The 21,742-nt window shown below is 56.4% G+C and overlaps 1 protein-coding gene across 2 annotated transcripts; it reads right to left on the bottom strand.

The window, feature by feature from the left end:
* Window positions 1-1,081: 1,081 nt before the first annotated feature.
* Cyp26b1 (cytochrome P450 family 26 subfamily B member 1) lies at window positions 1,082-20,978 on the bottom strand. 2 transcript variants are annotated; one of them, XM_005322149.5, is made up of 6 exons: window positions 19,645-20,978; window positions 15,836-16,060; window positions 6,997-7,272; window positions 6,670-6,825; window positions 4,917-5,201; window positions 1,082-4,554 (listed from the first exon to the last, which is right to left on the bottom strand). In XM_005322149.5, exons 1-6 carry the CDS (start codon window positions 19,846-19,848, stop codon window positions 4,162-4,164), a joined length of 1,539 nt encoding a protein of 512 aa, XP_005322206.1. In that variant the 5' UTR covers window positions 19,849-20,978; the 3' UTR covers window positions 1,082-4,161. The 2 variants fall into 2 exon arrangements, with proteins under 2 accessions (XP_005322206.1, XP_040127002.1); XM_040271068.2 differs by lacking the exon at window positions 19,645-20,978 and adding an exon at window positions 16,211-16,375.
* Between the last annotated feature and the right edge of the window lie 764 nt (window positions 20,979-21,742).

Genomic DNA, 21,742 nt, shown 5'->3' with positions numbered 1-21,742 from the left:
GCTGTGGGGCAGCTAAACCTCCTGCCTGGTGGCACTGCCAGATGTCTGGGTGGCCAAGCTCTTCGACCCAGGTGGGGCGAGGCCCTGCATCCTGGGGTGCGCCTGGGCCAGGGTGCTCCCAGCTGAGATTGGGACTGACTGACTAACTGTATTGAAAAGAAATGTTGCAGTTACAAAAAGCTTTTCTCAAAGTGGCTCAGGGGTGGGCCCTTCTCACCCCAGGCTGTGGGGAGAAGCTGGGGCGTGGCAGGGGCTAGGACCTGCCGGGACATCTGCGGTCCTTCTTGTTTCCTAATGTGCACAGTGGGGGCCTAGGCTCTGTCTCCTGTATCCCCACCATCACCACCCAAAGTCCAAGATCCTTAGAACACTGGTGGGCACTGTGTACCTCAGCGCTAAGGGCTGTGTCCTTTGGTGGCCCTCACCTCGGGCCCTGTGACATGGCGTGGAGGTGCTTTTCACAAAGTGCAATTAAAATGACAAATAGGATTGTAGAATTCTACAACCTATGTCCCCTGAGCATGTTCTGCCCATTAGAGAGACTCAAAGCTCAGAGAGGTCCTGCAATATAAGAGCCTGCCTATCTTCTTTAGCCCATTTCCCAGGTATTTGATCATGGGATCTATTTGATCCTGCAACAATCATAACACAGGCTCTCTGAAGTGCTGATATGCAGCCTAAAGCTCAAGTCTGGAGAATGGAATCCTGTTCCCCTGTTTGCCATGTGGCTATGGACATCAGGGTCCTTGCTCAAACAAGATGAACTCCGAGGACAGGTCCACAGAGCCATGTCCAGCCCAGAGACACCTGGCACAACCAGTCACATCGTTCTAGGTCAGGAGAATGACCTCCCAGCCTTGCCATCCCCTCTCCCAAAAAACCAACCAGAGACATCTTTTCCTTTCTAAGGGAACCTACGTCTCCCAAGACCCTGCCACAGACTTCTGTGCCCTACATGCAAGGAACAGGGGGCTGGCCTCCCAGGACAGAGGATCTAGAGAGGAACTTCCTGCCTAGTTGGACTGGGAGGCCCATTTCAGTAAGGCTAAAAGTCAGAGACCAGAGGCAAAGGAGACAAGGGTGAGTCCCCACGGTTTATTATGGAAGCCTATAAAAGAGCCACATTGAGTATTTCCAAAATCACAAAATGCACAACATTCATTTTTTTTTAATATGCTACTTGGAATATTATATACAGATTAAAACCACATGACGGCAAAACACGCACACGGCACCAGTTCCATATCCAAACAACACACACAAGTGCTTTCTCAATATTAAAACAATTGTGATAAAAACATATTAATATTTTGAACCATGTTTACAATAGAGAAAAATTCATATTTTACTAAATAACAAATATTTAACAGCAAAAACTTTATACTAAATATCTATTTTGAATTATAACAAAAATAGTACTTATAATAGTTTATAAAGACAGACACAAAATTATAACATTTATGAAAAAAAAAAAAGTTTTGTGTATAAAATAATATTATAGCGATCTGGGCAGGGTCAGGATGGTGCCCAGAACACAAACGCCAGCGCCCAACATCGAAAGTGCTTCAATCTGCAAGCCTGTGGCAAGGAGAGTGTTGTGGGGTTTTGTCTTTTTAATGTCAAGTTACAATAGTTAGGAATGGTAAGTGAGAAAACATCACCCATCTAATGCTACCTCAATAAAACACACGTACAAACACAGGGGCACGGACACCTGGACGCGGAGCTACAGAGGAGAGACGGAGGCGTGGCTGTTGACAGGTGGCAACCTGTCCTGTGGGCCAGTCAAGAGCTTTCCTCCCTCCTCTGCCTGTTCCTTTGAGACCCAGCGGGGCAAACGATCCTTCCTTGCTTGCTTCCTCCCAGGGATCCCCCTCAGCATTTCCTTCTCCACCTCCTCCCAGGCTAGCGCCCCCAAGGGAAGGCCACTGAGGCCTTCCAGAACCCTGCAGCCCCCTGCCCCTCGCCAGGGCCAGACTTGCACACTCCCAGACATTCAGTCTGAAACCATCAGTTCAGGGCACGTGGGATCAACTGGAAGGAAACTGAACCTCCCAGACAGTGGTCTCTTTTGTGGATAACAGATGCTGATGCACCATCAGAGAGCTCTTCTGCAAGCTCTGGTGAGTCTTTACACATTTTGGCCTGTTTTTTTTGTTTGTTTGTTTCCCAGATTTGGAAGAGGGGACTGAGGGATTTTGCTAAAAGAAAAAAAAAAAAATCTCACCATCTCTGCCACTATGTTTGTCCCACACTGATTTTTTAGTAGTGAAAAAAAATAAAAATAAAAGCAGGAAACATGAAACATTTGGGAATCGGCGATTATAGGACATTCTGTGTGGTGTAACCCCATCCCTGATCAGGGTCCCTTTGGGGAGATGTGAGTGGGGTCTTTGGTGGGTCTGCCCACTAGACACCATGAGCCTGGCAGTTGGGGGATCCTCATGTGCTACTTTCTTTTGGGTTGTTTTTTGTTTTTTGCACTAAAGAGGATTCATTGCTTTTATAACATCAAAAAGCAAAAGGAAAACACAGAAAGCAATGAAAATTCTGAAAACAGACAAATTTGCTTAGAGACTCACCAAAGGCCCTCAAAACCACTCCCAGGAGGCATCCCAATTGCCAATGCTCAAAACACCAGTGGCGGGCGGGAGCGACTCCTCCTCTATCAGGTCATCCCGACTGGCCCATCCACAACCAAATCCCTTCTGACAAATGGCACTTACCCTCCTCCTCAGCTCTGCTCAGCCTCCCCCCTGGGCCTCCAGGCCCCTCAAGAGCCTGAATCAGCTCTGGGGAAGTATCTCCTCCTCCCCTCTTGCTTTTGCCTCCTCCTCCTCCCCACACCCCTGAGCTGGGCTTAAGCAGACAGTGGCTTGGCCTAGAGGTGGAAGGGACTTCAAGGTCACCTTCCCAAGGGCTAGGGTCAAAGGGTAAGGGTTAAGGAAAGGAAGACGGAGGCCTCAAGCTCCATCAGAAGAACCCGTATCCTGCCCCATACTCATCAGTGGAGTTGGGGGACACTTGGGTGAACAGTGGCCAAGTAAGAGACTGTGGTAGCCTCCAAATCTACGTGATCAGAACTTCTGACAGGACTGGAGGCGGCAATGGGCTAGTTCCCCATTTCTACCAGGTGACAACAGCAGACAATGGATTTTAGCCGAGAGTGAGGCTCTGAAGTTAATTTGGGGCACAGGAAGGCTGTTCAGTTCTTGGCTGGGGGGTAGGGGAGAGGAGCTTGGTTTGACCAGAGACCCCTTCCTCTTCATTCACAGAAGTCCTGAGGAGGACAGATGGCATGGAGGCTAGAGGGTGGAGAAGATATTTGCTCCAGAAATCAGTATGGCCAAGATCAGTGAATAAATACAGACTCTGGAGGAGGGGAGGTGTGAGCCAGGGGTAAGCCCAGGGCCTCTGTTTGGTATGTAGAGCAGGGAGCACCTGGCTCAGTGGGGACCCGCCTGGGGGAAGAGTAGGGATGTCAGTGCACCTGCCCAGGGGCACCAGGGAGAATGCTGGGGATCAGGCCCGGGGCTCCTGTGCCCCAAGGCGAGGAGAGAACTAGTAGCAGCAATAGTAATTTCAAATGTCCAAACTGGCAGGGCTGGGTAGGAGGTGCCCTCTGGGCTGGTGGCAACCCCTCCCAGCTCAGGTGCACTTGTGTTAGATTACCCAGGAAGCTGTTCTTCGCCAGCCACAGCAGGAGGAGCACTGTCTGAGCAGTGGGGTGGGGTGCTGAAGAGAGCACAGGGCGGGGGGCCTCTTTTCCTCCCTCCCCCAGCACAACCACCTGGCCGCCAACTAAAAGACAAAGGAGGGAACCAGTTCAGGTCACAGGTACACTGCAGCACAGCCAACTGACACTTAACACTGTAACGGGCATGCAGAGCCCAGCCAGGCCCTTTCCCAGGAGCTAAGCTGGTGGGAAGTGGGGGGACTCTGGAGAGAGCAGGAGCCAGGAGGGGAGCCGGGTCCCCTGAAAGAACGGGACCCTTTTGGCTTTCGGTAGGTTTTCCAAGGGGGAGAGGTGCCTGGGGGAGGACAAGTATGGGGGCCACTGGCCCTCCCAGGTTCCGGCCCCCTCCTACACACAGGTTTCTACTTCTGTCACCCCACCCCCTCTGCTGGGCTGGGCGGAGGTGCGAATGGGCCTGAGCTCTGCTAGACGGTGGCACTCAGCATAGCCTCCGTCTCAGGCAGAATCTTGTTCTGGTTGGAGTCCAGGCCAAAGAACTTGACACTGAGGCCATCCACGGGGTGCAGGACAGGGACTAAGGTGATGCGGGGGAAGGTCCGGGTGGCCAGCTCAAAGCGACTGGTGCTGGCCAGCTCCACCGCCAGCACCTTCAGGAACAGCTTGGCCAGGTGCTTGCCCAGGCAGGTCCGGACCCCGCCACCAAATGGGAGGTAATGGAAGCGGCCATCCTTGTCCTCACTTCGCGCCTGACTGAAGCGGTCGGGGTCAAACACGTTCACGTCTTTGAACACAGGTGCCGTGTCATGGGTATCCCGGATGCTGTACATAACACTCCAGCCTTTGGGAATCTGGAAGCCCTGGAGCAAGATGGGGTCGGGGAGAGGGGTGTGAGCACCGGAGGAGGCTCAGGGAGGGCCCAGGAGTCCCCAGCTGCCTTTCCCCATCCCAGGTGCTCAGGACCTGCCTCTTCCTAGAGAAATCTCCCCCACCCGCGGGGCTCCCCAGGACTGGCCTGCTCAGCATGCAGGTCCACTCCCCTGTGTGGCAGTTCCATGACACCCAGAATGGCCTCTCCCCACTCTGCATTCGGGGCTGTGTCTCTCTCCTGCCTGAAAGCTCCCTGAAATCAAGCACTGTCTCCCCATCAGACTGAGGTACAGGGGGGTCCTTTCTTATGGGTCAGCTTGAACCCCAGCCATCACCCCGGGCCCAGCCTCACATCTAGCTCGAAGGTCTGGAGCACGGTGCGGTAGCCGCCAGAAATGGGCGTGAACAGACGCATGACCTCCTTGATGACACAGTCCAGGTAGCGCAGCCCGCTGAGCGTGTCCAGGCGCAGGGTGCCCTCACAGAGGCAGCCGCCACTGTGCAGGATGCCCTGGGCCCGCAGCTCCTCCCGCAGCTTCTCCAGGACGGCGGGGTGCTTCAGCAGCTGCATGATAAGTGAGGTACTGGCACTGGCCGTGGTGGCATAGGCCGCAAAGATCAGCTCCAGGGTCCCATCCTGCAGCAGCAGAGAGGAAAGGTGCTGTTGGCCATCTGGGACCAGCCAAGCAGGGCAGCCCCATTGTGCCAGGGTCCCCAGTACACAGGGTCATCTGCACTGGGCCCTGCCTGTTCCCACTGCTGCCCTGAGCCTCATATGCTGGAAACTTAGGACTGCCGTGGACACAGGGGTCACAGCTAGTTCTTGGCTGGGCAGGAGACACCCGGCTGCCACCCAGGGCAGAAACACTAGCCAGTTGATTCCTTAGGTTAAGACCACTTTCCACTCACTGCTGGATTCCTGGGCCAGTAGCAACAGGCCTAGTCAGTGCTATGAGCTCACAGAAGAAGAGCCGGGCACCATGCACGTGGCAGATAATGGGGTCCAAGCCCTGGCCTTCCTATTCCTGGCTCTGGCTCCTTCCTCCGTCCCTGGAAGTGGGACACCTGTTAGTGGCCAGAAGGGCAGACAGGGTCTGGAGGCTGCCTGGGACCATATCCTTGAAGACCTAGAAGAGGACTACGGTAGGAAGACTGAGGGGAGGTGGCCCCAGAGAGGCTTCAGGGCCATGGGGCTCCACAGAAAAGTCCCCACAGGCCACTTCATTCTGAAGCCTGCAATTACAAATCTGGATGCTGGGCCCAGAGGGGTGGTGAAGGGGCCTGGGTCCTTTACTTGCCATGGCATGAAAACTTGTGAAATGGGAAAGTCATTGTGGCCTCTTCCTTCCTCCCAAGGAAAAAGATGGGGCAAGAAAAGGGGATGAAAGAGCATGGGGGAAGGGTGTCTGTGGCACATGGCAAGTGAGCAGGTGAGCAGAGTCTGGGGACATTCCTCAGGTGAACACCCCAGACAGTGCAGGGAAGCTGTGCACGAGGTCCAGAGTGAGCAGTTCAGGTGACTGCAGGCCAGTGAGGCTTAGGCAGGTGGGAAGGAAGAGAGTTCAAAGGGTCACCCACTGGAGAAGTCTTGGGGGTTGGAGGAGACCCCAAGGAAGAACCAAATCTCCCCCAGGGCTGATGCTGGCCTCAAGCAAGTGGCTTCCTCTCTAGACCTGTGTTTTCTTTGGTGGCCATGAAATGAACTGAGATAATGAACTTGGTGCTGGGGAGGTTCTGTGGGGTTAAGGTGTCGTCAACAAGCCACCGACACTGAGCCTAAGCATCAATTTTCAGCATCCTCTTAAAAAATGGTAGATGTGACTATGGGCACATCAGAGGTGTGCACAGCCCTGAGCCCTCTGTTGCTGTGGGCAGACAGGGTGGCCCCACTGTATCCTTCACAGCCGGGCAAGGACACAGCTCAGCTTCCTGTCCAGCACCTTCCAGCCCAGGTGCAACGGTAGCCACAGCTGCTCAGAACGCATGTGCAGAGCCAGACCAGAATAGGAGGAAATGGCCAGGCCCCTTTCTACCCACTGCAGGGGAGGCCCCAGAACAGAGGACGGGTGCGGGTGCTGCTGGCTGCAGGAGTCACCCCACCCCACCTTCAGCTCCTGCATGGTCATCTCCTTCCCGTGCTCCTTGCTGCTCTCGATGAGGATGTCCAGGGCATCCGAGTAGTCCTTGCCCTGGGTGCACTGAAGCTTCTCCCTGATGGCCTTTTCCAGCCCCTTCTGTAGGATCTGCCGAGCCTGAATGCCCTGAGGGGGAAAGGGCTGGTCAGCCACAGGAAGGGCAGGGCCTCAGGACTGCCAGGGGAGGCTCCAGCCCACCCTCCCACTGACACCTCTCCCCTGGGTCTGGTGCCCCGTGCCCGTCTCAGTCTCAGTGGTCCGTTTTCAAGGGTGGCCTTCCAGGCCCTGGGTGCTTACCCGCCGGTAGCCACTGAAGGGCAAGTCAACAGGCAGGGAGAAGACATTCTCTACAAATTGCTGGAAGACCTCAAAGAGGTGCCCGAGGTCCTCCTCAGGGATGCTGAAGCCCAGTAGCACCCGGATGGCCATGCGGAAGGTGAGCTTCTGCGCCTCCTGGTACACGTTGATGGCCTCAGGCTGGCTGCTCCAGGCACGCAGCGTGTCCTGAATCACCAGCTGGATCTTGGGCAGGTAGCTCTCCAGGGCCTCATGGCTGAAGATCTTGGAGAAGATCTGGAGGGCAGATCGGCAGGCAGTGAGCTTGGCCCCTAAGCTGACCCAGCTTTCACTCTGTTGGGTGGAGGCACAGATCCCATGACCACAACCAGGGAACACCCCGTCCTCTCTCCCTCCTGCTGAGGCCCCAGGAGCCTCCAGACACAGGGCCCTTGTGGGGTCCCCCACTGTGAACCTCATTCTACTTCCCCTGACTGGGGGAGGGACAAGCAGGGGAGGACAAATGAACACACAACTCATAAGCATTTTTACTCAAAGCCAGAAACTTCCACATAACTCACAGGGTGACCTGGCTATCATCTCTTTCCTCAGCCCCCAGAAAAATACATGCTCCACATGATGGCAAAGCCTTGGGAACTTTGCAGTCCAGCTGCCAAAAAGTCTGGGGGCATGTGGCTGTTCCAGCCTTGGTGGGACAAGCAGAGCGAGAGCAGGGAGGCTGTCTTCCATTGCAGGGGCCCATTCCCCAATTCCCAGAATTGAGTCACGAGTGAGTACCTGGACAGGGAGGAGGTAGGAGAGCAATCAACAGCTCTCCTACTCCCCTGATGGAAGGGCAAGAAGGACCATAATTCTAGAATAAGCAGTACTTCCTGGGAACCAAAATTATTCCCACTTCCCATGCAACAACCACTGGGCAGGACTTCTAGGGCCTTTATTAATAGCTGTGCCATGAACATGTCTTCGGTATGGCTGGGTCCAGAGGCAGAAATGAGGACAATGGCTTTCCACCCCAAAAGATCATAAAGACAAGCAGAAGCCCTTTTAATTCCCTGCACCTTCCAGGACCATCTTAAGTAGTCAAGAAGTCCCTGTTTCCACCCCCCTTGCCTTGAAGCCTCGTGATTGGCTCAGCAGCCCCCACACATACACTCACAGTTGCCCCAGGTATGCAGGAGAGGGAGGGTGTTAGTTTATTTACTGACGGCCTGTGAGTCTCACTTATAACCCCTCAGAGTCTAGAGCAGAAGCGGATGCCTCCCACTGGAGCTTAGGGAAGGGTCATAAGTGAAGTCAGAGAGCAGAAGGGCAGTGCAAGGAAGGAGCCCCCATGGCCCCATGCAAACCACACACATGCACACACCCTCCCCCCTGCCCCCCAAACACAACCACCGCACAAACTGTAAATGTGAGAATTTCCCCTGCAGTCAGCTCGAGAAGGAAAAGGTAACATTTTCCTGGCCTGGGCCCTGCATGGCTAATGGGAGGCTGGTTTGCAGGAATAACAGTGCTGGCCCTTCAGTGGCCCAGCCAAGCTCGCACAATAGCACTTTCATTCCGAAATTCCCGGTGGGCAGAGGGAGGGGGAGGGAGACCAGTGAGGGGCAGAGAGGCCCACACTGTTTGGGGCCACTCCTGCTACAAAGGGACAGCTGAAAGGTAGAAGGATGATAGGAGGTCCCCTAGCTCCGCTCAGGCCTATATGAGTCACTCACACCCTGCACAGGTTTGGGATCCCAGAGAACTTCCAGGGGTCCTGGAGGATTATGAATAAAAGCAGTGCTGCGTGCTCAACCCTCACTATGGTGTCCTTAGGAGTCTGGAAAGGGGGTCCTGATGGGTGGGAGGAGACTCTGCCCCAAGATCCCAACACTAGCCAACTAAGGACCCTTACAAAACAGCCAAGAAACTAGGGGGTGTGCAGAAAGTGCTGCACAGAAGTGAACAAGCTCGTCGGGAAATGAGACTGGGAGTCAGGACAACTTTGCAGTGACCAGGCCTCTGTAGGGAAGCTGGCAGTGGAGCAGGAGGGGACTGGAAGCCACAGTTTCCAGAGTTGATCAGACTAGGGATACTGTTATGGAGGGGACAAGGGTAGGGGATGGCCAGGGCCCCCATCACCCAGAAGACCTGGGCCCCAAAATGAGCGTATGGAAGGGGGATATGGCAAAGGCTATACGCACCAGGACCAGCCAAAGTCAAAGCCAGCTAGGTCCCAGGATACAGTGGGGTGATGGGGAAAGAGACCAGGCACCAAGAGGCCTAAGCTGTAATCAGGGATCGTCCGCCAACTTACTATGTGACTGTGGCCAAGTCACCCTGTCCCAAATCTCAGTTCCCTCATCTATAAAGAGGTGAGGCTGAGCCAGGTGACCTCTTGGCGACCCACAGAGCACCTGAACACTGTAACCACTTGCCAAACAGATGCTAATCCCCGTAAGTAGCCCAAACCCCAACAATGCGTAAGCCACCTGGAGAGTGCCTTCTAGGCCCCCATTCTCACATCCCACCTGAGCTATGGTGACCCAGGAGGAGCCACCCCAGAGTTTCTAAAGGGGATGGACGCGCCTCCCCTGCCCCTTGAGGAAGAGCCATACAGGACCACTGACAAGTCTTGTCTGTCCACTAGTTTACATTCCCTGCGCCCTCTAGTGATGGCCGGCTGAATCACACCTCCTCTGGCTTTGGAGCCCTGGAGGGCCCTGACAACCCAAGAAGACAGAGGACCCAGAGGGACCTGGGACTGAGCAAGGGACTCCAAGAAAGGGAGTCCACATTTGACCTAGATGTGGAAAGGGGTCCTGAGTAAGACCAGGAGCTCCCTGATACCCTGCAGGCTCTGAGGTGGAGCCGCTGAAAAAAGAACTGAAGCGAGGATCAGGGCTCTTGTCCAGACCAATCTCGGGCTTGCTAAGTGACAGCCAACAGGTTCCTGCTGCCCTGGGTCTTAGCTCTCCCACTGGTTTTATGAGGAGTCCATCCGGATGTTCCAAGGTCTTTTTCATACTCAGCTGTCCCAATTTTCCTTGGAGCCCCCTTGAGGTGGAGAAGTCACACAAAGGTGGGTGGCAGGCACCCCAGCCCTGGGTGGGCTTTGCTCAGAGGTCACCAAGTCCATGCCCCTCCTTCAGCCCAGCTGTTGCACAGGCATGGGGTCCTCCCAGGAACTGGGAAGACTCCAGGGTTTCATCCCTGGGTCTGTGCCCAGGGTGAACAACACAGCCACTTCCCAAAGCCAGAGCAGACCAGAAACCACCGCCCACCACAAAGGACGGGCGGAGGCGGAGGTGTCGGCCAGGGCAGAGGGAGGCCTGGGCCCAGTTGGGGCGGGCTGGGTCTGAGGCTGCCGCCTGCTGGGGTCAAGACTCGGGCACACTGGGAAGGTGCCCGGGAGTGGCTCAATGTGAAGAGAGGAGGGTTCCGGCCCCCAGAGCCGACTGGCCTGACCAGAGTCATCATCGGAGCCAGGCCTGCTTCGTTTCCCACTGGGGCTTCCCTGGGAATTCCCAAAAATGAGCCAAGAATGCCGGACAAAGGTCACTGGGAACCAGCCCAGGTCCAGGCAAAGCTCTGCAGAGGGAGCTGCAGGTATGGACCACGCACCAGACTTGGTGTGGGGGGAGGGCATGGGCAGAGGGTCCCAGGAGACTTGGGAATGCTCATCCCTGTGTCCCTGTGGGAGCTGCGGGGACAGGGGCAGGAGGAAGGATGGGCTCCCACCTTAAGGCATATCCTTGGATAACCCTCAAACCTCGCCAGTGTCCCTAACAACACAATGAGTTCAAGAGCCCAAGTCCTTGCTCTCTCCCTCCCTCGGGAAGGGGAGCTAATTCCACAACAAGGGCCTGGGGCCCCACTGGAACTTGATAAGGCTTCGATTCCCTGTAATTGTTCCTAGAAACGTCCTGACCATTCCCCTGCTGCCAGGTCTCTTCACCCCTCATTTAGTGCCCCTGGGAGGGGGACAGCTCTGTGAGACCCCACACCCCATCTGACCAGGTAACCTCTCTCTCATCTGCTGGCAGCTATAGATGCCTGGACAAACAGATGGGCAGATAAGAGCCGAAGAGGAAGCCCATTGCCCCAGCCAGTGACTCAGACTGGGAGGAATGGAAGCGGCTGCACAGGAGGGGTGGGGGCCCGGGCAAGCCACCTGGCCAAGCCACCAGAGCCAGGCCCATGGAATGGAAAGAATAACAGAAGGCAGGCAGCCACCGAGGCAGCCATCCGTCCGCACAGGGGTGACGCCAAGGTGTGTACTTTATATCCAAGGAGGGGGACAAGAGAGGAGTCATCTCCCAGCTGCCTGCATTTCCACTGGGCTCAGACTTCACCCTGCACCCATTCCCATTCAGTACCTCTGGTTGGGAGGGGTGGGCCCAGACATCCCCCTCCCCAGCCTGCACATGTCTCTTCCCTGTGTCCATAGGAACAGAGTGCCTGTCCCCCACTGGACTCCAGCTCTGATGGTCTCACCTCACTGCCCTAACTCTTCAACACATAGAACCAAGGTGGTGGGGGAGGGGAGGCAGCATTTGCAAGTACCTGCTGAGCCCCTAATCACAAAAGATGGCCCCTTGCTCTTCCTCCTTTCCAGCCACAACAAAATCCCCTTGAAAAGCTGAGACCCACAAGAAGGGCCTCCCAAGGTCACAGTGCAGAGCATGACTGGCCACACCCAGCAGGGACCCTAAAGCCCTGTGCCTCCCACCACTCCAGACCCCATCAAGCTGCCCTCTACCAGCACTGATAGGCTCTGAAATTAGGAATCTGAAAGGATCCTCTGCAATGGGCCCAGTCTGTTCTAAGGGTAAGGCCCATGCTGAGGTTGTTCTGGGTTGTTGTCAGCATTTCTAAAGGAGTTCCTTCTTTTAGGCCTGGGGAGCCCAGGATGGATAGGGAGACTGACACAGGGGGCTCAGTGCCAGAACAGACCCCGGCCAAGGCCACATTTGTCTTCCAAGGCTGGGAGAGTGAGCAGACACATCAATCTGCACCATAGCCTTGTACTCCCCGCCCCTGGAAGAAGGACATAATGAGGAAAAACAGGAGGAGGCTGCCCCCACGCCCAGCCCGCCCACCTGCCCACTGCCTGGCACAAGGGAATGCAGAGGGAGGCACCCTGGTGGCTGACCATGAGCTTCCTCCCCCACTGACCTTCAGAGGGATCGGCTCCTGCCACCTGCCCACTCAGCAGCCCTATGCACCCGTACCACTGGTGCTACAGTAACTTTTGGGTGAAGGACTTTGGCTGGCAGAATAAAGGCTCTGTGCCAACACTAGGCAACTAGGGCACAGCTCCCAGTAGCTCTGCCGCCTGTCAGTGCCACCCGCCTTTTCACATAATCAGGTTGGACCTTCTGTCCCGAGTTGAGACATTTGGATGTGACTGTGCAACCAGAGACTGTGCATTGGTACAAAGGCCTCACAAAGCCAGGTGTGGGCTGGCCTCCCCCAGAATCCTGCCATCCCAGGCCCTCCTGCTGAGGAAACTCCTAGGTAAACCCAGCAGAAACCCCAGGACATACTGGGTTTGTGAGAGGAGTGAACCTGACCTCCACCTGCATTCCAGGACAAGGCCCAAAGGCCAGGTCAGTGAGGGATGGTGGATGGATAGGAAGTGCTTCTTGATCCCTGCCTCCAAAGCCTGTTCCCCCACCTCAGCTTCAGGCACAGAAGGCTCTGTAGGCAGGGGCCTGAGTAGAAGGGACAAGGAGACTACTTCTGAGGTCCCCAGTCCAGGGGCTTCATGGCTAAATGTATCTTCTGAGATGTTCTCCAAGACTCCTATGGGTATCTAGGGACCACTGTCTGGGGTGCATTGAAGCTGCTAATTTCTTGGTGCAAAGAGACCCAGCCCTGTCATCAAAGGAAAAGAGAAGATGCCCAATCCTGTTGTGTGGCACCCAAACCCCACCCCCGAAATCCTTCTCCGTGTCTCTGACAACCTTCTCACCCCCACTTGTCCAACTAGACTCCATTTACCCTTCCTGGGCAATACCCCTCCCTACATACTTCATCAGGGACACTCCTGACCCTGAGTTGGGGAGGGGTGCCAAAGGAGGATGGAGGAAATTTGAAGTCTTAGCTGCACAGGCCTGACTTCTGTGGGTGATACCATTAGACTAGGTAAGATTTTCTGGACTTTCTTCCTGGCAAACGTATCCCAGCAGGCCCCAGACCACCAGGGCAGCCAGGCCAAACACCTGGAATGCAGTGATGGCAGTGAGGAGCCCCCTCCATGCACATCTGGCCAGACCTCCCAGAGAAGGGGTGGGCCACCAGCCCCAATGGAAACAGTGACGCTTCTAGATCCCTGCCAGCCTGGCCCCAGCACACCTGGGCCCCACTTCCTGCACGTACATCTTAACCAGGCCAGAGTCCAGCCCAGCAACCCACTCTCCAGACAGGTCCCTAACTACTGCATGGGTTAGATTTAGTAGTGTGAATGGTATCCTGCAGCCCTATCCTGGCCATATGGTACTCTCCAGGCCTTGGGTCCCAAAGACTGGCCAATCTTTCCAGGACAACATGGGTATTCAGAAAAAAAAGTCCTCAGAGTACTCTCTTAACCTGTCTGCCAGAATCTCCTTCTTGAGGACGAGGTTCAAGTTTCCTGCTTCTCTGTACCTGACCCAAGGCTTTCTATGTGGTTCAGAAAACTCAGGATCATCAATCATGGAGATTTGGGGAAAGGATCCTTTTGTCTGGCTATGTTTAGGACCCCCGGGCACACTCCACATAGCAAACACACAACTAGTCCATTATGGCATTGTGGTTCTGAAGACTCAGGATGAATTGGTTTCTAGAAATTCTCTAAGAAGCTAGAGGATCAAGTGCTCAGAAGAGGGAGAATTTGGATCCCTCAGCCATAGTCATCAGTTTCTGGCCCCACCTCCAGCCCAATGCCCAGTCTTCCTATCCTGTGTATTCCTCTGGCACTTCATCTATGCTATCCTCTTTCTTGTCCCCTTGCCCACAAAAGGACAAAGTAGGCCAAAACCTGGGGTCTTTCCAGGTATGCTTTCTCCACCTAACACTGGAGGTTCAAAGCCAAGTCAGACAGATAGAGGTGGGACTCCAAGGTAACAGGGCCATCAGAAAGCCTTGCTGTACCCCCTGGAGTCTCACACTAGGTCCTGATCAAGCCTCCTCCTTCTTCCCAGTAACCTAGCCCCACCTCAGCTTCCAGCAGCCCCAAATGGGCAGAACTGAGCAGGACTACTTGTGTTGCAGACCTTGCCCTGCTATTTCTTTGTTGCTTGACCTGGTTCACCTCCTACTCTACCTAAGTCTCAGGATCCCACTTTGCATCAAACCCCTACAAAGAGGAAATGAAGCAGACTTATATCTCAGATTTATTCCTGAGTCTCAGCTCTCTCCTCACTCTCTGGAATGGGCTTTTAGTGGAGTCTCAGAAACTAAGGAGAAAAAAATCACCGTCCACATTTGAAAAACCCTCATTTCTAAGCCTATAGCCCCCTTCCCCTCCCCAACACTCTCCAGAACACCTCAGAGCCCCCGTCCCAGAACCTCCCCACATTTGTCCCCAAGCTGCAGTTAACTGCTTCCAGCTCTGAGTAAAGCAGATGGGAGAGAGATGCCTTTGGGAGCCCCTTTCCAGATTCTGAAATACACGCTTTACGGGGGGGGGGGGGGAACTCTTGGGGTTACATGCACACCAGACCCCTCCGCTGGATTTTTCCTTCGGTTGTCTGCCACGGAGAATTACTCTTCACAGGCGGTTCAGAGAACATCAAATACTATGGGCTGTGTCGGCGAGTACAGCACAATTGCCCACATTCAGCGAGACCACCTCGCACACAGGCTGATGGCGGTGGGGGTTGCCCCTCCCCTCTCCCTCGCTCCACCACTCCTTCGGGAATGAGAGGCCGCCTCTTCCTTTCCTTTAGGTTCCAAACTTGGGTGATTCCTCTGACCCAATGGAAAAAATGGAGTGGGGGAGCCATGCAGCCTCCCTTTTGGCGGCTTCAAGCCCGCAGGCCGGCGCCCCGCCCGCCCGCCGGCTCAGCTTACGGGTTACTGCAGTTCAAACAGCACGTGCCGCCCGCGCTCAGAGCCGCAGCCTCTGCGGTGGCCGCGCAGCTCTGGGAGGGGGCGGGGAGGCTTGCTCAGTGAGCGCTGGCTCGCCTCCTCTGCGCCTCATTCAGCCGCTCGGGAAATCCACAGGATAAACACCCACTTTCTCTTCCTCTTTAAACTGGGGTAGGGGCACTTTGATCCTCAGCCCGCTCCCAGGCTATTCTCCCACCCCTCTCCTTTCCCCTACGGTTAAAGGTGCGCTCAGGGGCCCAAAGCTCACCGTACCTCTCCCTGGCAAGGCCCGCTAACCGCTGCCCACATGTTGTCCCCAGCTCCCCCTGCACATCACACGCTTGCATCGACCTCAAGGCAACCTGTGGCTGGAGGGCCAGGTTTGATTTTTAGAAAGATCAGTCCTTGCAATTCTCGGAGGAAAAGCGGAGAAAAGGAAAGCGCAGGCCAACTGTCCCGCCCCGCCCCCTTCTTGTTCCAGTTCTGTGGAGCACTGCTAGGATAGGCGTTGGACTCCCTGATCTCAAACGTTCAAAGTTTGTCCAAACTGCCCTCAAACAAGCCTCCGTGGGCCTGGTGGTGCCCGCCGCGCAGTAGGCCAGCAAGAGAGTGGACCAGAAGAAGTCCTCCATAGGACCTGGATTCAGGCTGAAAGCCGTCTAGGGAGAGAACTGCGGAGTCCTGAAGCATTATGCACAAAAGAGAGTGCAGATTTGAGTTGGGACGCTCCTAGGCTGGCTCCGTGAACTCCTGAGGTGTAGATGAAAAGAATCAGAGCTCTTACCTTGCGCTTGTTGCGGTGAATGTCGCCAATGGAGTTGGCCACCGTGTTAGGGCCCAGCAGCATACGCGTGCTGCGTGGCCACTCGGTGCTCACGAGGTGGTGCTCTCCCATGAGGATCTTGCGTACGTTCTCTGCACCGGTCACCCGGATCAGCGGGCGCCCCAGCAAGTGTGTCTTGAACACGTTCCCATACTTCTCCCTTCGGGACGACTGGAAGCCTGAACCCTGTGGGAGCCACACAAGAGACCTCTCTCAGGGCTCACAGGTCTGCGAGGCCGGCCAGGGCAGCTGATCCCACTCCCCCCAACCCCCCCCCACCAACCCCCCAACTCTCCCAACCCCCCCCCAACCCCATATACACACACAGACACGCACGCAGGTTTTATTTTTCATAGCGTGCACAGAACTGGGAAGTAGGGCCTAGAGTATAATAAATAATGCGAGGAGGCGGGAGGCCCAGGGGCACCCCCGGGACGCTGTTTTTTAGTAATGACTTTAGGGAGGGAAAAGGTATCCCGGATGGCTGGACCTGAAGCTAAAGCCTCCGCCCCCCACTCCTCAATCCTCCGCCCCACCACCACCCCACCACCACCCCCGCCACTCCGCGCTCGGGAGCCTCTCGGAATAAATATTTCCAGGCTCCGGGCCACGAGCTGGCGAGACCCCGCGGGGTGGCCGCAGGCCAAAGATTATTTATAGCGGTGAGCGGTCGGTGCCCGGAGGCAGTCACTGGAGACTGGGATTGGAGTTTCCGCAGTTCTCCGGTGTGGCCCGCGCAGGGACCCTGCAGCCCTACGCGGGCTCTTCAGGGTGGAGTTACGGGCCGTGAGCCGCGATTTTCCTAAAGCATTTTGCCCTGGAAATAACTGAGACGGACTTTCGTCGCCGCCCTGGAGTTTGGAAAGGGAGCGCGGCGGAAGGCGCTTCCCGCTGGGCGGGGTGGGACCGGGCGGGGCGACCCGGGCAGGTAACCGGATCCCGGCGGCGGCGGCTGTGGCGCGAGCCGAGGATTGCGGCCCCGGTCCGGGACCAGCGCTCGAAAGAGCTGGCGGAGCCCGCCGCGCGCGGGTACCGGAAACCTAGGGGACCTCACAGGGGCGGGGGCAGGGGCGTCTCGCTCACCTTTGACGTCGGTGCTCGCCACCACAGCCCGAATTAACCCTTCTCCGGCCTGGGCAGCACCAGGTGAAAAGGGGAGGGGCGCTACCTGTCCAGCCTCTCCTCCAGCCCGCTAACAGACTTAGAGACCTACCGGCTCATTCTCTCCCGACGAGACAACTTGGTTACCCCTTTCCCGGGTTGGTCCCCCTCCTCATTTTCCTTCCTTCCACGGAAAGCTATTCTCCAGCTAGACGTGTATACACTCTAGCGCAGCGAAAAGTGACTCTGCAGAACTCGGATCCCTAATCACTTTTCCACATGCGCCTCCAGCCCCAGCGCGCGACAGGGAGCGAGTCGGCAGCTCCTGAGCTGCCAAGAAGGGGGCCCGGCCGCAGGGGACGAAGTCCTGCTCCCAGGCTGGAGGGTCGAGAGAACCAACCCCCAACACACACACACACACACACACACACACACACACACACACACACACACGCACACATCGTGACGCCTTTGTAGACGGCCTCTACCCCTTTAAGAAAAATCAAGGCGGAGGTAGGGTGCGACAGAGGAGGGGATGGAGAGCGGGGTTCCCTTCCTCCGTCTGCTATTCTGCATCCCTCGCTTGGTCTGACTCTCCGTCTCTCCTTCTCTTCTTCTATTTTTCTTTTCTTTTGACACAAAAGTTGGGCTGTGAATATTTCGAGGTCGCCGCCGCCTCGCCCCCACCCCCCCCCGCCTCTGATCTGCCTAACTATAATTAAAGTGCGTTTTTTTTGTGGCATTAATAAAGAGTTATTTGTCCGCCGTTTCCACGGTCTTCACAAAGAGGACTTTCATAGGGGCGGCCGCTCAGGCCGCGAGTCCAATTTATACAAAAATGTTGTATTTTTAGCCCTGGGCTCTGTTTAGATGGCGCTCGGTGGAAAAGGAGAGGCCTTGGAGGTCCCCCCGTAAAATCTGATAAATGACTCCGAAAAAAACGCTGGGATTCAGAGGGCTCCCATTAACCCCTTCAGCACCTCCCAAAACGCACCCCTTTATTCCTCCCCCCCCCACGGGATCTAGGGCGCTGGGACGCATGGATGGTGAGGCGCAGGTCTCCTTCTCCCCAACTCTGTGCCGGTTGGACGCATATCCCAAGGGCCTTCGTAGGATTCAGGGGGGGAAAAAAGGTCAAGGGGACACCACGCCCAGGGTTGTTGGGGGGGGTCAGTAAATGAGATGGGGGAGAGACAGCAACACACGGCTGATTCCACAAATTGGCTCTAACAAGGAGGAAGCCATTGCCCAAGTGAATTATTTTATTTTCTAAATTCTCGGCCAAAAGCCTAGACCACCGCCGCAGTTAACCCTTTAAGTATGGTCCTAAGGGGGAAGTTCTGGGGATTTCTTATGGGAGACAATTTGATTGGCTCAAGTGAACCCCACCCCATTGGACGGACATTCCTCCCCAAAATAAGAGTGGAACCAACTTTGCGATATCCAGAGACCACAGGGTAAAGGAACCTCTACCCCGCCTGTCTCCACTAGCGCTCTGCTGTCACTTGGTTCAGAGCGTGCAGAGCGTGTATATGTGTGTGTGTGTGTGTGTGTGTGTGTGTGCGCGCGCGCGCGCGCGAAAATTACACGCGTCTGTTAATGTCAAGCCAAGCTTTCGCACTTCTAAACCTACAGGTCCCCGCGCTCACCTTTAGCTTCACCTTTCCTGCGCCAGGGTTGTCTATTTCAGGATTTCAGGCTTCCCCTAAGGCCCATTAACACCAGTGGACAAACATGGGTACATACGTATACTCAAACACCCCTCCAGCGGATATCTCAGAAGTGTACCCCCGCCCCCGCCCCCCCCCCCAAAAAACCCTGGTGTGTATCAAATTGCAAAAGCGATTGTCTGGCATTTGACAAGGTTAACTCCAGGTTAATCTCCCCATTACCTACCTGGGTCTGGTCTTAGACGCTCCCCACCCCAATTATCACCACCAGAGCGGGACTGGGTAACCTCTAACAGCAAACTCTCCCACTCACTTCTCCCAAGTTTCTTTCTCCTGCTGAACTGTCCACACCCAATAAGTAAATAGACCCTTTTCCCCGAAAGTCGAGAGCCCTTGAGACTCTAACCTCTCATTTTTCTTGGGTTGCCTTCTTCCTCTCCCACCACAAAACACACACAGTAGCGAGGATCAAGAACTACCTGGCTAAGCGGCAGGAACACAGCCTGGGTCTAAGAGGGCAATTCAAGATGCTATGTCCCCCTCCTCCTCTCTGGACTCAAGTTTTTGGTTCCCAGCTATACTGTTAACACCCAGAACGGCTGATGCCGACCGGGACCTGGAGCGCAAAGAAGAGGCGAAAGCTGCTCACGTCTGTCTGGACGCCCCTTCGAACTCGCTCTGAGCGCGGAGTCCCCAGGCCTCTCCACGCGCTCCTGCTCGGTCGCCAGCCACAGAGGCAGGTCAGTCCTGGGAGTCACGTCGGGTCCTGGAACCCTTTTTATCAGTCCTCCGAACCAGCGCGCCGGGCGCCAAAGGTCTCGGAGCCACGCAGCTGACGGGCAGGGGAAACCCGGGAGGCCCGGGCTGAGAGAAGGGAAGGGGCGGGGCGGGGACCTGTGCCTTCAAACTCCCGTTCCCCGTGGCCTGCCCGCGGCTAGGTCGGTCCCGCGCTCGCAGCAAGCGGACCCCCGTAGAGCAGCAGAGCGAGTGCGCCCTTACCTGTAACAGCCAGTGGCCGGTCTCTCCGATGAGCGGGAAGCCCATGGAGCCTTTGGGGATGGGCAGCTTGCAGCTCTTGTCGCGGGTAGCAGCCCAGCGCAGCTGCCACAGCTGCTGCGACACGGCCAGCAGCAGCGTCACGGACACCAGGCACGCGGCGAGGGTGGCCAGCGCCGACACCAGCTCCAAGCCCTCAAAGAGCATGTTGGCGGCCGCTCGGGGGATTGGCTGTGCCGGCCGCGACGGGGGAGGGGAGGGCCTGACCGGAGCGGCGGGGGAGGGGAGGCTGCGGCCGGGGGTCCTGGCACCTCCAGCCGAAACAGAGACAGAGGGAAGGGGAGTGGAGGCTGCGAGGGGAGCGGAGAGAGGTGGGGGGGGGAAGATTGCCTAAAAGAAGAGAGGAGACACGAGGCGACTCGGGGTGTAACTTTGTTTGTTTGTTTGTTTGTTTGTTCCTTTACAGCGGGCTTAGGGGCTGCTCAAGGGGTGGTGAGATGAAGCCGTGAGTCAAGCTGGTGGATTTGATCTCTCCGCAACCATCACACTCGGAAAACTTTGGAAAACTTTATCCAGCGGGAGCCTCTCTCTCTTAAGCCCCTTCCCCTGCTCGGGGGAAAAAAAAGAAGAAGGGGAACAGAGAGCTAGCGGAAAGTGCGATCGATTTGTCAAAAGTATTCAAAAAATTCCTAGGTGAAAAGAAAAAATTCTGAATTCAAAAATTCCAACGAACCCAGAAACTCTGGGGACGAGGGAGAAAGCTCCCCAGCTGAGGCGAGTGGAGAGGCCGGAGCCCAGCGTCCCTGGGCTGCCTCGGCGACGCGCCGGAGCCCGGGAACCGGCGCGGCACCCCGAGGCGGGCGCAGAGGGCGAAGCAGCGAGGCGGGCGCAGCGGCCCGAGCGCAGCGGCCCGAGCGCGGGTGCGGAGCCGGCGAGCCGCAGCCGGGACGGGCCGCAGCCGGCGACAGAGCCCCGGGCAGGCGCTGGGGCGGCGGCGACGGCGGGCGGGCGGGAGGGGTGAGGCGGGGTGGGGTTGGGGGAGGAGGTGGAAAACCCGAGCTGGGCTATTGTATCAATTAAGAAAAGGCAGTCCGTCCGGGGACGCAGTCTCTCGGCTCTGGAGTTGCTGCTGAGGGAAGAAAGGGGGAAAAAAGAAAGGAAGGCAAAAGAAATGAAAGAGGAGGGAAAGCAGAAAGCAGGATTTCAGGGCTGATGGTTTTAAAAGCGTCTCTCAATGTGAATTTGAGGCCAAAGCGAGGCGATGCGTGTGTTTATATAGAGGCGGGAGGCTGCGCCCGCCGTGGGCACTCCGCCAGCACCCCCCCTCCCGCGCGCTCACAAAGCCGGAGGCGTGGTGAGAGGCCCGGCCCGCGGCCGGAGCGTGTGAGCGCCCGCCGGCCTCCCGCCCCGCCCCGCAGCCCGCCGCCAGCCGCCCGCCGCCCGCCGTCCGCGCAGGACCCACTTGTAGCAGCCGCAGGATCAAACTCAGTTCACCTCTCGCCTTCTCTTCCTTCTCGCAGCGTTTCGCTTAGCCGGGCACCTACAGACGGACGAGATGAGACACGCGCGCGCGCGCGCACACACACACTCACACGCACACATACACACACACACTCACGGTGCGCACTCACTTAGTGCCCGCTTGGCTGCTAGGCTACTTCCCTCCCACTTTTCCTCCCTCCCGGGTCCCCGGCCCCCTCCTGCTTCAGGCAGTAGTCCCGCGTGCGCTGTAGCCCCAGCACCGGACGTCCCGGCCAGGTTACCCTTGGACTGGAGGGCGCCAGAAGTCCCAGAACCTGCGTCCAGGGTCCCACGTTCCTCTCCTGAGAGATCTCCCGGCTCCTGCTTCCTAGGACCCCTGACTTGGCAACTCTCAATTGTCTCCAGCCCGGGAGACATGCCTGATCCCTACATCCCCAAACCTCAGATGCCAAGGTCCCCCTTCCCTCAGAAGTCTCTTATACTACAGAATTTGAAGGTTTCCTTGACCCCGTGAGCGTCCAGGAATCCTGACGCTGCAGCCCTTCCCTCCAACACCTCCGAGCTACACACACACACACACACACACACACACACACACACACACACACTTCGTGGTTCC

The sequence above is a fragment of the Ictidomys tridecemlineatus genome, chromosome 12 (genome assembly GCF_052094955.1).
Source record: "Ictidomys tridecemlineatus isolate mIctTri1 chromosome 12, mIctTri1.hap1, whole genome shotgun sequence".
NCBI classification, from domain to species: domain Eukaryota; kingdom Metazoa; phylum Chordata; class Mammalia; order Rodentia; family Sciuridae; genus Ictidomys; species Ictidomys tridecemlineatus.
This window is presented reverse-complemented; position numbering and strand designations above follow the sequence as displayed.

Excerpts from the sequence above, each read along its gene's own strand:
- Cyp26b1 (XM_005322149.5), bottom strand. The coding sequence starts at position 19,848 with ATGCTCTTTGAGGGCTTGGAGCTGGTGTCGGCGCTGGCCACCCTCGCC. Across the intron at positions 16,061-19,644 it reads CCGGCCACTGGCTGTTACAG|GGTTCAGGCTTCCAGTCGTC; the intron begins GTAAGGGCGCAC and ends TGGCTCCCACAG. Across the intron at positions 4,555-4,916 it reads TCCAGACCTTCGAGCTAGAT|GGCTTCCAGATTCCCAAAGG; the intron begins GTGAGGCTGGGC and ends ATCTTGCTCCAG.